Here is a 15,923-nt window from a genome sequence, read left to right as displayed (position 1 = left end):
GTTTTTAAATTTTCGCGCGCGAAATTTTAACTCGCTGTTCCGCAGTTTATTATTTGTCGGAAGCAACTTGCGGCAAGACTTGTGTTTTGAGGAGCAGCAGAGCAGGCAGTTGCAGTGATATAGAAGAGGCACAGGAAGCGAAGAAAGCACAAAATCGTATGATTGTAGTGATATTTATTGACCGTGCAAGCTACTAACTGTGTTTGTGAAGGTGAGTAGTCTCTTCGTGCTTCACTTATTGGGCCCCCTGTTCCGTGCACGGCTGGCTCACACCATCCTGGGCTGCTTTAATGTTGCGCCGCTGCGAGTGGGTGCCTTTTGTGTGCCGCCGAGTGCAAGGAGCAACGGGGTTTGTTCTCTGTTTTCGACCGGTCGCCTCTGATCTCCCGAACTCCTCAAACCCATTCTTGGGCCCTGGACAACCACAAACTTCAGTTTATTGGACACTACCAGCTGCGTTTCTATATATCGTTGAGTGTGAATTATAAATATAATATATATCCCCCTCCCCCCGCATATAACTTGTATTAGCAATCCGTCCCCGTTGTGTCAGTCAACCCCACTGGGCATGTGTGGCTAACGTGTGGCTTTGCAGAGAGCGCTTGCTCCGAGGGCCCGTCGTCGCAATCGCCGATGGACGACAGTGCACGAGCCGTGGATCAACCTCCTCGAAGAAGCAGCAGCCGCGGCGTCGTCATCCCCCGCATTCTGTGAAAGACTCCTGTTCTCGATCCCCGTTGGTAGCAGCGATTCGCGTCCACGGCCCGATTTGCGCCAGGCGGCTGAAGGCCACCCCAGACAGGGCAGGGATCGCCCTGGCGGGTGGGAGCGACATGGGCAAAACATCCTATCACAAGAAAGCCAAGAAGCATAAAAAGGAAAAGAAACGACACAGTAAAGATACCCGTGAACACAGCCGGTTGGTTGAATACGACAATGTGTCTTCCGGCTCTAGCCTGGAAGAGGAAGAGGGCGTTGTGGACTCATCTCCGGAACGCAAGCGTTTGCGCGAGCCCGTATCTAACGATAAGCACGACAACAGTAACAGCAGCAGTGGCAAGCACAAAAGCAGTAGTCGATACTCACCCCTACCAAGCTCCACGCCTCCACGAGGAAGTCGTTATTCGTCGTATGAGAGCTCGTCGTACTCCAACACCGAGTATCGTTCCTCCTCAAACTACGTGTCATCATCGTCGCGCGAGCCCGCCGCAGACTCATACTCGAAGACCTATGATCGTCATCCCCCGACATCGTCGCGGTACCGTTCGTTGCGAAGTCCCAGCCCGTTGACGAGATCGCGTCGTACTCCGCCTGTGTCGAAAAAATATCAGAGTTACCGTGACCACCACTCACCCAGTCCGTCACCATACTCGCGGCGAGGCCATTCCCGTTCCCGAAGCCGAACGCCAGCTGGCAATGGCGGTAGTTACCGAGACCGCAGCTCACGGGGTACTGGTGGTCGCAAAAGCCGTGCGAGGTCGCCTTCTCCTCCGACCCCCCCTCGGAGACTGAGCCATCGGCCGAGGCGGCAGAGTCAATCACTTTCTCCTGACGACAGCTTCTCCTCTTCCTCGCTTGCTTCCGAGCTGAGAAAGCTTCCGAAGGGAAAGAATCTTGCAATGCGGCACACAGCACCGTCCTCTTCGTCGCCGCTGGCAAAGCCAGTCCCGCCTCCAACGATGGTCGATGGACCTCCTCCGATGAAAGAAGATCTGTGGCCACCAACGCAGCCACCTCTGCCCCGTTCCCCGCCGCCTGTGCCGACATTGACTACGACGATGACAATGACGACGACAACGATTGAGAGGCAACCCACACCCCCTAGGAAGGGTGTAAAGGAACTTCCCATGCCTCCTGGCATTAATGTCGAAGATTTACGCCGAGATCAGCATCGGACGTTCGCCGAAAGAAACGGCCGAACGGAACAATCGTCGTTAGCGTCTGGCTCGATGGAGACCTTTCGACGACCGACGATTCTAGCGCGGAACGCGTTTGACGATGACCTGCCTAACTGGGGCGAACGTTGCGTTGACGTTTTTGACATTGTTCAGCAAATCGGCGAAGGTACATATGGGCAAGTGTATAAAGCCCAAGACCGCAATTCTGGCGTGATGGTCGCGCTCAAAAAGGTGCGCATGGAGAATGAAAAAGAAGGGTTCCCTATCACGGCGATTCGAGAGATTAAGATTCTACGTCAGCTCAATCATCCCTCAATCGTTAACCTTATGGAGGTCGTTACTGACAAATCGGATGCTCTCGATTTCCGAAAAGATAAGGGCGCTTTCTATCTCGTTTTTGAATACATGGATCACGATCTGATGGGTCTGCTTGAGTCCGGGCTTGTCGACTTCAAACCGGGCCATATCGCCTCGTTCATGAAGCAGCTTCTCGAAGGCCTATCGTACTGCCACCGTAAGAACTTTCTTCATCGAGATATTAAGTGTTCAAATATTCTCATGAACAACCAGGGCCAAATAAAACTAGCTGACTTTGGCCTTGCACGGTACTACAATGCTGAAGATAAGGATCGGCCATACACAAACAAGGTGATAACACTATGGTACCGCCCGCCCGAGTTGCTATTGGGCGAAGAGCGCTATGGGCCTGCTATTGACGTATGGAGCTGTGGCTGCATACTTGGCGAGCTCTTCACCAAAGAGCCTTTATTCAAAGCAAGCCAAGAAATGCAGCAACTGGATATCATTTCACAGGTTTGCGGTACGCCTACACCAGCCGTGTGGCCTCGCGTCATACAACTACCTCTGTTCGCCCAGTTCAAACCAAAAAAGCAACATCCACGACGAGTGCGACAAAAGTTCTGCTTTATGCCACAGCAAGCTTTAGACTTGCTCGATCAAATGCTGGAACTTGATCCAGAACGGCGAATTACAGCTGACAATGCACTTCGATGTCCATGGCTGAGCTCCGTGCAGCCAGGCGAGTTACGGCCTCCTGAGCTTCCGCGTTACCAGGATTGCCACGAAATGTGGTCTAAGAAACGAAAACGAATGTTACGTATGCAAGAGCAGCAGCAAGCTATGCATGCCGTTCAGCAGCAACAGCAACAGCTGATGCAGGATGAAAATGGAAGCAACAACAACGACGTCAACAGCGGAAATAACAACACCAGTAATAACAACAGCAACTCAATGACAAACAGTGGAAGTAGCAGTACCGCGTTAAGAAACGGTGCCGGATAGCGGTGAAACCAATGCACCGAATAGTGGTTGAACTGAGATATGGATGGTCTGTTGTTTAGGGGTACTACAATGTAAAGGGAAGCTAGAAAAAATGGCACAAAAGACACGAGCGTAATAGTGATAGTGGCAAATGAGTAAAGGTTAATACATCCAGAGTGAAAATAATGAAGAAGAGAGATTAAAGAGTATGAAATGAAATAACTAACAAACGAAGTCGAGCAGAAAGTGTCAGTCATGTCAATGACCATGATGATGATAATGGTGGTGGCGATGATGATGAATTGTGAGACTTGCGTAGTAGTGGTAGTGGCGGTGCAGTGGCAGCGGAAGATGATGTTCCTTGGTGGAAGGAGGGTCTGAGACGTTGTTGACCACGCTCAGGGGACGCAGGGTTCATGATGAGCATAATTCGGATTGATGTGTTAGGGGTGTCTCACGTAATTGTTGTAAATAGTCGTCTATGGGTGATTTTCGTTGACCGTCTGATAGACTGATGGGTACTAGGGAGAGTGGCAGGTAAAAGAGAAGCTGTTGGATGGCACAGACTACGAGCAAGCGTACGTCTCTGAGTACGTGCGTGCATGCGCGGATGAGTCAGTTTTTTTCTTCTTTATTATTGATGATGATGATCCCTGGCAGTTGTCCGGAGGGAAGCGCAACACGACAAGAGTCGTTTTGTGGTTGATATATGGAGAAGAAGTTAACTGTTTGTTGTTGCCTTTCCGATTTGTATTCGCCTGAAAATATACAACTCTCTCTTTACGACGCATACAAATCTCGACACGTGAATATTTACATATGACAGTGATGCAGCTGATGTTTATCCTGTACTGATAGCGCGGCTGCTACCACTGTTTCACTAGATAATGAAAAGAAAGCAAATAGAAATATAGATTGTCTACTTTAATAATAAGATGCCCTTAATTGTAGGGCAATATGATTGACATTTTTGACTTTGAAACGACAACAACTACAGTAACGACAGCAACAAACGTTCAACAAGCATTCAGAAAAATATTACACTGTATAGAATGATGTGCTAAAATATCTCTTTATAAAAACCTCTAAAGAAATGAGGCGGCATTATATTTTGTTGATGCTTAATGAGGAACTGACAATAATACTAGTATTAACAATATGGTAATAATAATTATAATTATTATGCTGTCCTGTTAGCTGAGGTGAACGCGTTTAACTGTCGTCCAACTGTGAGACCATTTGGGGCGCTGGATATTTCCCACTTTAGACGTACATTTGCTACAACAACTACTACTAAATGTGGACAGTAGTATGAGTTATAGAGGAAAAGTTAGTCGGGGTTGTAGTATTACAGGGGTGATGACGGTAAATAGTCCTGATGCGTGCATGCATGCATCCAAAGAAGTCAGTCAGTGAGGGAAAGAGGCAGGTGGCACGAGGCGGTTTTTATAAGCCGCAGAAGTTCTATCTGGGCATTCTTTGCAAACTGAGGGACTAACGGTAACCCTTTTAAGTCAGGCGTATGAATGGATGAACGTTGGATCGGGCGGGTAGCAGCTAGGGAAGGGGTATCAAAAAAGAGGCTTATGATGGATGTTCTTTGTATAGTGTAGCGATCAAGTTAATTATTTAGATTTTGAAGATGTTTACGGTGGAATGTAAGAGATAGAAAACGTTTTGCCAACAGTAATATGTGAACGGGGGACAAAAACGAAGGATGTGCTTAAGGACACTTTGAAGGTGAACACCCAAGGCGCGCACCAAGAACCCCCAAAAACCACCCAACGAACAAACATCTCCGCTGCTTACGTGAAATTTTTGCGGCTGACAATGATGAACCACTTTGGTAATGATCACGATTTATTGACTAATTATTGACTTATTCACTGCACTACTATAGATTGTGAACTGCTCGAATTCGAAATTGTAAAAAGGTGACTTGTTATTGTATATTTTCTTTATTACAAATGAGAGCAAGAGCGTAAGAAAGCAGAACACTAAAAGGGAGATTGAGGACACGATAGAAGCAAGTAGGGAAAAATCGAGTGCCGGCGGCCATATGGACAAACAGGCACACATTGACTGACTGAGAACGAGCTGCAGGGAGGAAGGATTAGGTATTTATTATGGAGAAAATATATATATATTACATAAATGATTAATATTGTCGCCCTCCCGGAAGCAGAAAACGAGAAAAATACACAAAAACAAACCAGGAGGAAAATGTATCGATAGGAGCTACGGAACGATCGATGATAACGCTGGGGAATAAAAAGACGACAATACAGAAGGTGATGATAATGGAAAAAGCGAAATTGGACGAGCGCTAAAGCGGGCACTAAAATGTACATTTTTTGGTAAAAAATAAAATAAATTCTTTAAAATTATATCGATTCTCTTTTTGGCTATTAGCTAAGGGATGGCGATAGGGTTTAGGAATCTGAAAGACGACGGGAGGAGGGCAGGACGAAGGTACATGTTCCTGAGCTTTCGATTTGCTATTTCTAAGGAAAAAAGAGTATGCAGTTTCAGCAAAAAAAGTCCAGGCCTAGACTGAATATGGGAGAACCGGAGAGCAGCGGTCTGGTATTTTTATCAACACAATTTTTTTCTTACGATTTTTTTGACCGGTCGAGCACGTCAGGCAGTCGTATATTAATGAATAGTTGATAACAATTTTTGTGTCTACGTATGTATATGCGCATTCTATTAAGTTTTAACTGGGCGTTGATCTTCAGTAAGTGCGATTAGTACGATGTCTAGAGTCACTCAAAGTCTCTATTTTCATTTTGACCAGAAGCAGCAGAATCGTTATTAATGACCATGTGTTTAGGAAAGAAAATAGTGTGACTTAATTAGGTCCAGAACGATGAGAATGAGCTAAAGGATCTAAGAATGGAGTGGGTTTTATCGTATCCGGTGTGAATCTGATTAAGCGATCCGCTTTCAGATGTGGCCATTGATCACTGGGCCTTCTGTTCGGTGTTTACGAACCGCATTTCGAGCTCGATTCGTGTTGCTTGCCAGGCCGCTGTCCATCTCGAGGTTCGATGTAAGAGATCCTCAAACAAGAGAGTATCTCAAGACTCTCAAGACGCTGCTGGCTATGAATGACATGTCGCCGTTTGGCAAAATATCGGGGGCTAACATCCAGCGGTTAAGGGCAACTGGGGAGTTGTATGAAACCATCGAGAAGATATCCGAGGAAATGATGAGTCTCGAGCAGCTAAGAAAAGGTACGCTTAGATTACAGATTAGGTGTTATAATGGCAAATTTATTATATGATACACCAAAAAATCGATGATAATGTTCCTATGTAGCTAATTTGCGTACTGCTTGACTTTCATTAGATGACAATCTCGTTTTATCAGCAGCACGAGATCTCAACTCAACCGTTGGTTGTAAATGAATACGAATGTTTGCAGATCAGAGATAAACTTTCATAAGATATCTAGTAGGCGGCTTATAGAGTTGGTAAAACAGGACTAAATAGTGCGTAACAACTTTTTGGCGTGCAAGAGTAGTTACAAGAAATTAAGTTGAAGAGGAACCGATTACTTAACAATAATTATTAACAGTTATTGCAGGCTAACAAAGAATTAATATTTAGTTAATGAGTTAATGAATTAAGTATCACATTTGTTTCGCTATTGGAACTCATAACTTTATGTACAAGACTGATGGGCTTATCATGCGATGAGCGGTCCACTTGATGAGAAGTACCATCTTCTATTGGTTTCAATTTGAAAACACATTTAGCTTCTATCATATATATTGCCAAAGTAATGGTTATGTGTAGTCCGAACGATTTCTGTGAAGTCTACCACATAAGTTAACTAGCAATATTTTCATTTGAGACTTCTCACGGAATTTAGGGCGCTGTTGGGATTTTTAAATTCTGAATTGCGAGATTAACATGATTAGCCGTATCTGTTAACATGACTGTAGAAATGCTCGAGACTAAGGAACAGGATATGGTGGATATCGCAACAAAGGACATTGCTAAATGTCACGAGAAAATTACGCAGATCTCAGCTGAGGTGAGTGTCATTAAATGTTTATGTCATAGTTTCAAGATAAGCAAAACATAAGCAAAGAAAGCATAAAAGATACGAATACGTATGTAAAGGGTGACTCTAAGTTTGGAAAATTGCGCATATGATCAAAACAGTGGTAATGGTTTAACTTTCAATAGTAGCGAGTGCATTTAAATTTATCAGTGAAGGTAACGTGTTTCAGAGAGACTATTTTTACTACTCATACAAAAGAACGTGCTTTTGTTTATTAAATCCCGAACAGAATAGAAATTAAGATACATTATAAGCACTATTATTAGCGTTAGATAAAAGAAAGATCTCAAAGTAGTTATTTAATAGTATTTAGTTGATATACTGAAAATAGTAGAGCACTACATTGCTTTTAACGATTTTAAAACGTCACTTAGTTTCAGTTTATCTTGACTCAGTGAGGGTATTTTAGTGGTAATCACCTTGTAAGTCGGTGTGTGCATGGTTTAAAAGTTTGTAAATTAATAGTGATGACAAAGAAATGGAAATTAAGGATTTATCCATGAAGCGGAAACGTAAACACGGAATAAAATAATTTTTGCAAAGAAATAAAAACGAAACTATTAAGAATGAAGTTTATTTATATGAATTAAGAATGAATTATTTTATGCGATTTTAGTTCTCAGATCGCGTAAAGAATAATTCCAGAGCGAGTAGATGCAGTTAAGCTGCATGCAATATATGAATATATGCGTAGCCTATTAATACATATATAGCACGTTGTAACGTTTGGATCTGGTTGAGTTTATTTGTGCTTACAAATTGCTATCATGTTTTGCCTACCGTTTCATGCAACAAATGCTAATGGCTGTGCTCGTTGTCGGCAGTTTCTCGTTATTTTTTTTCTTTTACTGTAGAAGGTAGCCTTTAGGAATAGTATTTTAAAAATCTTGTTCCTGAACGAAAATATACTATACTGCATATGTGAACGCTTTCTAACGACAGCTATTTGCATACGCTTTTTGTATGTGAGTTTACCTATCTCCTACCTTTATTTTCATTGATTTTTGTAGGTAGAAGGCAAGATTTGTAAAAATAATAATTTTTTATAAATATATTTAGCTAATATCCGCGTGCGATATAAACTTCATACTCTTCCTCCTTAAATATTCTTTAATTAATTCAGCAGGAATTTGGTATAGTTAGATTCATGTTGACCAAAGGTTTCTGATAACGTACTACCTAGTGTCTTAAAGGTGCACAATTAGGTCGAACATAAAGCAATGAAATTCCCAACGGCAAACTGGTCGACTCAAATATTGTCAGCTTGGGTCAAGAATTGTCCCTACAGTCACTTGATCCTTACTTGTTCGATAAATTAACCGTTTCTTTTTTAGAAATTTTTCGTATCGTTTATCACAACAGAATTCCTTTTCAACCCAAAACTGAACGAATGGTTTTAATGCATAACCTACAACTAACAAGCATTTAGCGCGTGGAGAAAGTGTGATTTGTTCTTGCTCACATTTTGATAGGAATCGAACGTGCACAAGTTGACAGACCGATGGCTGACGTTTTGGTTACAAAATTTATGAAAGATTCCATTGTGCAGCGATAACGTAGTAACTTACCACTCTGTAGAAAAAGCTGCATATTTTCAGAAGCAAAGTTTTTTTTTTACAATTATTTACCTAGGCATACCAACATTGTTTAAGTGGAGAGCAGTAGATGCCCATGGAATGTCCTTTATATCTCTATGTATTTGTTTAAAAATATGTTTAACGGTGCAGCATATAATGTTATAGAAGTGTGCGTGAAAAGTCTATTTACCCGGTATGATAATTAGAGCTGCGCATCGTTTCTAGTATCTCTATCAATTATGCATTTCAAACGTTCATCAAACGTTTATAAAAGAAAAAAAAAAGAAATTGACTTATTTTGGCTAGAGAAGCGAGCAAATATATTAAAATATGCAATTTATATCCAAGATAAAGACGAAACATGATCCCCACGTGTATATAAAATATCTACCGTAGTGTCTGAGCGCAGAATGGAAAGAAATATTCGATATATAAAAAAAAATGTATATAGAAAATATATGTAGAAGGCATGGTTTTATCGTAAATAATGTAATGCATTAGAAGGGTTTAAGAGGCATATTATATTGGGCATGGATTTAATAATTCCTCAAATGAAAACAGTAGACCGTCAGCCATTGCCGGTGCATTGTAAGTCGTTTCCACGCCTTAGGACACGCTGTCTGCATATATGAAGAAGCACTTTAGGAGCGATACGTTCTGGCATTTTTCCAGGACCTTAATATAGAAAAATAATCCTGCAGTGGATATTTTCGTTTGCTGCTGTAAAATGCAGCCTGATAATAACATTTTCTCACGTAACCATATCAATGGGTTTGATTTGCATAATTATAAAAAAAAATTGTTACAGAACACTCGAAGCAAGCAGGTATATATATATATATATATGTAATATTCGTTGGGGATATGTTAGGTTGGGTAACGAATGAAAAGATTAAAGATAACTAAAATATCTGTTAAAAAGAAATTCGTTAGTTTGTTTAAGCTAAACGCCCTTCAATGCAATTTGTAAGTCATGGAATAATTTGTTGCTTTGCAGATCTATACAAACCTCGTTCCTATTGAACTAGTCGATACTCAGGAGGTTCTCCTTGAGCTTAACGCCGGTGTGGGCGGTCAGGAAGCCATGCTGTTTAATCAAGACCTTATGACAATGTACTTAAAATTCAGTCAGCTTACTATGGGTTGGAATGTGGAAGTTACAGAAGCAAGTCTATCTGAAACAGGTAAACGCTTTCTCTTATGAAATGATTGAAAATGCATAAAACTGGCCATTTATAGTACTGCTAATGAAGTTCTGATGTGGTGGCTAGTGCTACGAATGCTACTTCAAAACTTAAACCCACCTTGCGACAGATATTATAGCCCTTTGGGAAACATTCGAATCATTTCACTTGTTACAAGAAGTTTGCCTACAACCAAAAGGTTTGTGAATTATGATTCTGAAATCTACACATTTCATCTTCAATTCAAGAGTACTTCAATCAAAAATTTAAGAGACAGATGCAAATTTGCTAAGAATAATTATAATTATATTATGTCTATTTATCTGCTCTTTCAACCTGCCCCCTTGGAAGTCTTATTTGAAATTGTGAGCTTGCCATTTGAGTTGATCAATATTGAATACAAATAATTGATTCCAAAGGGCTAATATTCGTATCTGTTGGCTCATTCATTTTTTGTATCTAAGCACATTGACAATCATGCATATCGTTTTCTCAAAACTTGCATGAGGTTATGTCGATGAGACAAAATGTTGTCCTCTTTATGTTAACCAGGTAGCTCTTCATCACAACGCCATTTTATTTGCCTTTTATCGAAGCGAAGATGACCATTCGTGGTAACAGTGGCATTCATAGTTTTTAACATCAATTCTTTAGCTGTTACTAGAGATAGTACCAATTTGGCTTAAATAAAATAACGGTTTCAGGTCATGATTGATGAACAGTTTTTGAGCATGATGGCTCGGAAACGAAATAAATGTAACTTTTGAATAAAACCCACAATATCTTTTTTACCGAGAAAGTGCTTTGACCATTAGGCTACACACCACGTCATGCATGTCTCTACGTTTTGAGTTTTACGTCTGGTATCGCCCTCAGTCATTCGATGAGACGAGTGGCTACTAGCACGAAACAAAGTCTGTCTATGCTTGGGTTCAAACCTAGAACACAACGTGTTTTCAAGGTTAGCAGACAAATACGTCACCCACTAAGCTATTACAGGGGCACGTCATAGCTATCCAAGTTACGACAATTAGCCCGAAGATGTTCTATGGAATACAATGTGTTGGTACAATAGCTTTATTTATTATTTATTTAATTATTATAGGTAAAGCATTTCTCCAATAAGAAAAAGTTGAAAAAAAATTAAATATATATCGTAACTGTTTCGTTTCTAAATTTTTGCTAAAAAAATCACTTCGATATTTAATATCATGGATAACATTTCTCTATATCTTTGTAATCAGGTAATGTTTGAACCTTTATTTTAATAAAAACTATTTATACGTTCTATAACAAGCATGTTTCGTTGATCTTTCTCAAGTAACCTGTGGAACTCCTATAGAAAATAGCATCGTATCCTATCTCATCGTTTCGAGCTTAACGTCCAGTATCGCTGTTACCACCTACACCATTTGTCCCACCTACACTGTTCTATCTTATTCTTATTATACGGGTATTTATCAAATCATGCAGTCCAATAGTGTTTTAATAATTAATGATAGTAATCAATAATAATAATAATGTCAACTTATGACTGGTAAACATATGTAATAGTATTATTTAATTATTATTTTGGCAGATCCTTGAATTTCGGTTATCCACAGCTGCTGGCTCTGTAGTTTCGTTAGACTTCACCATTATGAAAACGGTGAGATGCGTGCATTCGGTTTTGTAGCCGCGCAACCTGCATATATGTGCCTCCTCTTTGCCTAATCTTATCATTGATCTCCTTTAAAATATACACAGTAAGCTCTGATAATCTCATAATTGTGCCATTATATAAATAGTGCCGCAATCGAGTGGTTTTGATAACGAGGTTCAGCAGCACTAGGGTCTAGAGAAAAGTTTTCTATTGTTTGGCATGAACTCAAGTGTCCTTACCATAGTACGTTACCGTCCAAGCCAAGCTCACATACAAAAAAACAGCTAAAATAATTTAAGCTATTTTTAAAATGTTCGGTAATTATTATTTTAGCCACTGGGCCGTGAAGAGACTCCAGGTGCTTGTCTAGGTTTTCTTACACCGCTCTCCGAAGCTAAGCATTAATCTTCTAGTAACTAGGGAGTTACTAGAAATTGTATGCCAAATTCTTTAGAAGGCATGCAGAAATTCGAAATAACAAAAACACAGGCAGAAGCAGTTGATTGATTACATCTGCTTTCGGTGTGCCGCCAATGAAATGAAAATCCCCAGAGCTGTTTGAATGACTACTCCTGACAACCAGAAACACTGCTCAGACGATCAAGCAGCTACGAAAGAAGCAGCTGTCTGCAGGAAATTCGCAGGTTACATTCTGTATGAAGATAAACTGTTCGTTGAATGCATTAATAAGGCTACCTTAGTTTTACTAAATTACCCATTTCCATAAAAGAGCTGTTTGTATCGCACATGTATAAACTTATGTGCTTTAGATTATAAGACGGATATTGTGCTATACGTTACTGTTGACGTTTTTGCAGGTGGGTTACGACGTGGAGTATTGTCTATTACTGGATACGATGTAGGACGGGTACTTAAACTGGAAAGTGGGGTTCACCGAGTACAAAGAGTTCCCAAAACTGAAAAATCTGGAAGGATTCACACAAGCACTGCTACTGTTGCCGTTCTAGCCTGTCCTCCAGAGGTATGGCCTCCATGACTGATCATTTGTGATATGACGCCAAAAGGCCCGTGTAGCGTGAGTTTCTACTATAAGTTTGCTCTGTTTATTGGAAAGCACGCAGGCATAATAGTAAGTTGTGAAATTAGTTCTTCGAAATAGCAATTCGAAAATAAAGTAATACCTCTGATGTAAAACATGTCCGCAATAATTTTGCAAATGTTTGTCTCCTTAAGTGCGAATGCAGTACCCACTAAAAGGACTGCTCTAAAGAGCTTTAGAATTGATTTTGGAACACAACTCGCACGTAGTGTACACGACCACAGTGTCACTTCAAAGGTTTTACTTTTCAAATGTTTTTTCGTTTCTCGCATTGTCCTTATAGTGGAGTCAAAACAAAAAGTGTTAAATGCTGTTTAATTGATACGGGTAAGCGATGCGGCGGGTATCAAAAGGCTTGATCGAAAATAGCGTATGGAATACTTGTACAAAGGTAGACCAGTATAAAATTTTACATAGCAATAGTCAAGATAACGCGCTCCAATACAGTTTCTTTTTACTATAGCTCATAGACAGATGATCGCATTGCTTTGGTTTGTATGATACGATTATTCGAATTTGAGACAAGTAAACAAGTTAAAAGTTTCATTAGTGCAAATGGAATCAGGTTGTTCTATCTCATCCTTGGCTGCTCGTTTTTTGTCTTCTCGGGGGTTTGGATACATAATTACAGGTTTAAAGAATCCGGGAGAGAAATATTTGCAATTATATGCTGAAGTCTCTGCTTATTCGTCTATTTCCATCAGGTAGAAGTAAATATCGAACCAAGGGATTTAATTGTGAAGACGAAGCGCGCAGGAGGACCTGGCGGACAGCATGTGAATAAAACCGAAAGCGCTGTTCAGATACTTCATGTGCCAACTGGTAATAGTTTGATCTTTTCTTATTCGATTATAAGTATTTCATGTGCTTCAGTATTCTAAAAACTCAGTTTCGCTATAGTCGCTGGTATGGGCACACGTCAACAGCTCAAGGTCAGCTGTCAGATTTTATTTCTAAAACCATTGGGAAAATCATGGTATGAATAGCCTTGTATTTTAGCCAGAATAGATTTGCCAGGAAAACTTTGTGGAAAGGGTAATTAGTCTTGCACTTAGATCATCGTTGACTACCGGCTTTGCGCATTTTTGTGTTATATTAATATGTATATCAAGAATGTATATATACATATATGGTGAGAAACTTCAATTGTTTCTTTTAGTAAAAACGAGTAAATTGGCTTTTTAATACTTTATTCGAAGGAGGCGTTTAAAAAAGTATTTTTTACTTAGCACTCTAAAAAAAGAGGGTTATTCACCGAGTTTTCCGGCTGGTCTACCCATGTCTCTTATTGGCACTTCTATGACGTTTAGTTTGACCAAACAATTTTATATATGTGTATATTTTATATATTACCAGACAGTATGCCAGTTTTAGGAATAACGCTTAAAGATTGCTACAAGCGTACATACTATCGATCTGCTGCGCATAGAACGCTATCGTAAAAGGGGTGGCTGTCGGGGCCGACCGTCTAATTTGTTTTATGACTAACGAAATTTATCATTAATCTAAACGGTGCCGGTGGGTTCGCTTTGGCGGAATTGTCATAAAAACCTTAATGGAAGGAGATGTCCTTACTCTTCACAATTGCAGCAGCTGGTAATGACTGATAATGAGGGAACATGATTGACTGATTTGTGATCGTTTGCTATGTAGGCATAATGGTCGAGAGTGACACCGAGCGATGCCAACAACAAAATAAGTCAGTAGCAATGAAGAAACTTCGGGCGAAGATCTATGACTTGAAGGTGTCGTCTGAAATGAATAAAGTTCAGTCACAGAAAAAACTGCAGGTAAGTACGTCGGGCTAGCTTTTTTCTATTAATGTAGCGTTCACAAAGACAGAGACTAAATGCTAGACTTCAACCTAAAACGTTGTAATTGTACTAAGTAAAAATTTTAGACGCCGTACTCCACTACTTTAATTTAATGTCATTTCATAAACCTATTAAGTAAAGCTCGAGGGGCCAGTCGGCCAATTTTTCCTTATTCTGTGTAATACACATTGCGTACATTCCTTATTTTGTCATACTTATATTATAGTCTATTCCGATGGTCAGTTTAAACCAACAGCTTGTCATATCTTCAGTCTTTATATTTATTTATTTACTTAATATTTGTCGGTGAAACCACTGCGCCCACAAGCATAACGTATATTCCATAATGCGTGCTCGCATTGAATTAACCAAACTATTTTTATTCTTTCATACTGGAAAACTGGAGGACATTTCGTTTTTTTTACGAAATACAGCATGATATATACAAGCTCGAAACAGATCAATACATGATAATTATTCGGTTTTCTTCTGACATTAAAATCACAATAACCCTATATGGGTGTAAGTGTTGCCACACTTCCCTCTGTATTATGCCCTGCGCCGGTTGTAGAGTCAACGTGTTATTTTACATTTATTTATTGTACAGAAGAAATTACAGTAACATATATCGGAGATTTCTGGACAGGCCGCGGGATCTTCGCAATAATCGAAATGTTTGAATGTATTTTTCAGATTCCGCTGACTCTTATCCTAGTTTGTGGCTGCCTGAGCTCCTAATTATAAGCATCAGGAGATTTTATTTATCTTGTACTCTTTGCCGATTCACATTACCCTTTTCTAAGGTTTAATTTGTGTTTTCTGTGCGTTTTTAATTGATGTTTTCAATTTTACAAACTGCTTCAGGTAGGAAACGCAACACGATCGGAAAAAATCCGCACATATAATTTTACACAAGATCGGATTACAGACCACCGCCTTCCTTATACGGTTCGCAATGTCGAAGAATTTCTTCAGGGAGGAGCGCCTCTAAAACAAATAATAGGTGTCTTGCAGGAAGCCTATCAAAACGAGCAGATTTCTTATTTGATACGAAATAAGCTATACAGTTAAACTAGCTTTTCACTGAGCGTTTAATATTATTAATATTGTTATTAGTATGGATCTTATAATGCCAAATATTACCTAAAAAAACAATTAGCTTTATTAATAAACACTAAATATTTGAAGCACAGCTATTTTTTTTTTTGTTGGTAGGAGCATTTGGCCTCTAAGCTATTCATAACGTGTTAGGAGCTATTAAAGAGGTAGATAGGCGGCTATAGGGGGGAAAAGTAGGCTCGGAATTCAAAAAAGTAGGGCAAAAAGGTATAAACAGATATCTTAATACTTGTGTATCTTTGTCAAATATAATAATTGTTTATATGTTTATAAATAA

The 15,923-nt window shown here is 39.9% G+C and overlaps 1 protein-coding gene across 5 annotated transcripts; it reads left to right on the top strand.

Annotated features, from left to right (window-relative positions):
• The first annotated feature begins 50 nt into the window (after positions 1 to 50).
• LOC111244874 (peptide chain release factor 1-like, mitochondrial) lies at positions 51 to 15,714 on the top strand. 5 transcript variants are annotated; one of them, XM_086978687.1, is made up of 8 exons: positions 51 to 211; positions 6,130 to 6,415; positions 7,129 to 7,220; positions 9,825 to 10,011; positions 12,472 to 12,635; positions 13,418 to 13,535; positions 14,367 to 14,503; positions 15,396 to 15,714. In XM_086978687.1, the coding sequence occupies exons 2-8, from the start codon at positions 6,130 to 6,132 to the stop codon at positions 15,516 to 15,518; spliced, it is 1,107 nt and encodes a 368-aa protein (XP_086834813.1). In that variant the 5' UTR covers positions 51 to 211; the 3' UTR covers positions 15,519 to 15,714. The 5 variants fall into 5 exon arrangements, with proteins under 5 accessions (XP_086834813.1, XP_086834811.1, XP_086834814.1 ...); XM_086978685.1 differs by having other exon boundaries at positions 15,392 to 15,714; XM_086978688.1 differs by lacking the exon at positions 15,396 to 15,714 and adding an exon at positions 15,221 to 15,366.
• The last annotated feature ends 209 nt before the right edge of the window (positions 15,715 to 15,923 follow it).

The sequence above is a fragment of the Varroa destructor genome, unplaced genomic scaffold (genome assembly GCF_002443255.2).
Source record: "Varroa destructor unplaced genomic scaffold, Vdes_3.0 BEIS01000002.1, whole genome shotgun sequence".
In the NCBI taxonomy this organism is placed as follows: Eukaryota; Metazoa; Arthropoda; class Arachnida; order Mesostigmata; family Varroidae; genus Varroa; species Varroa destructor.
The sequence above is the reverse complement of the archived record's forward strand: the minus strand, read 5'-3'. Positions and strand labels throughout refer to the sequence as shown.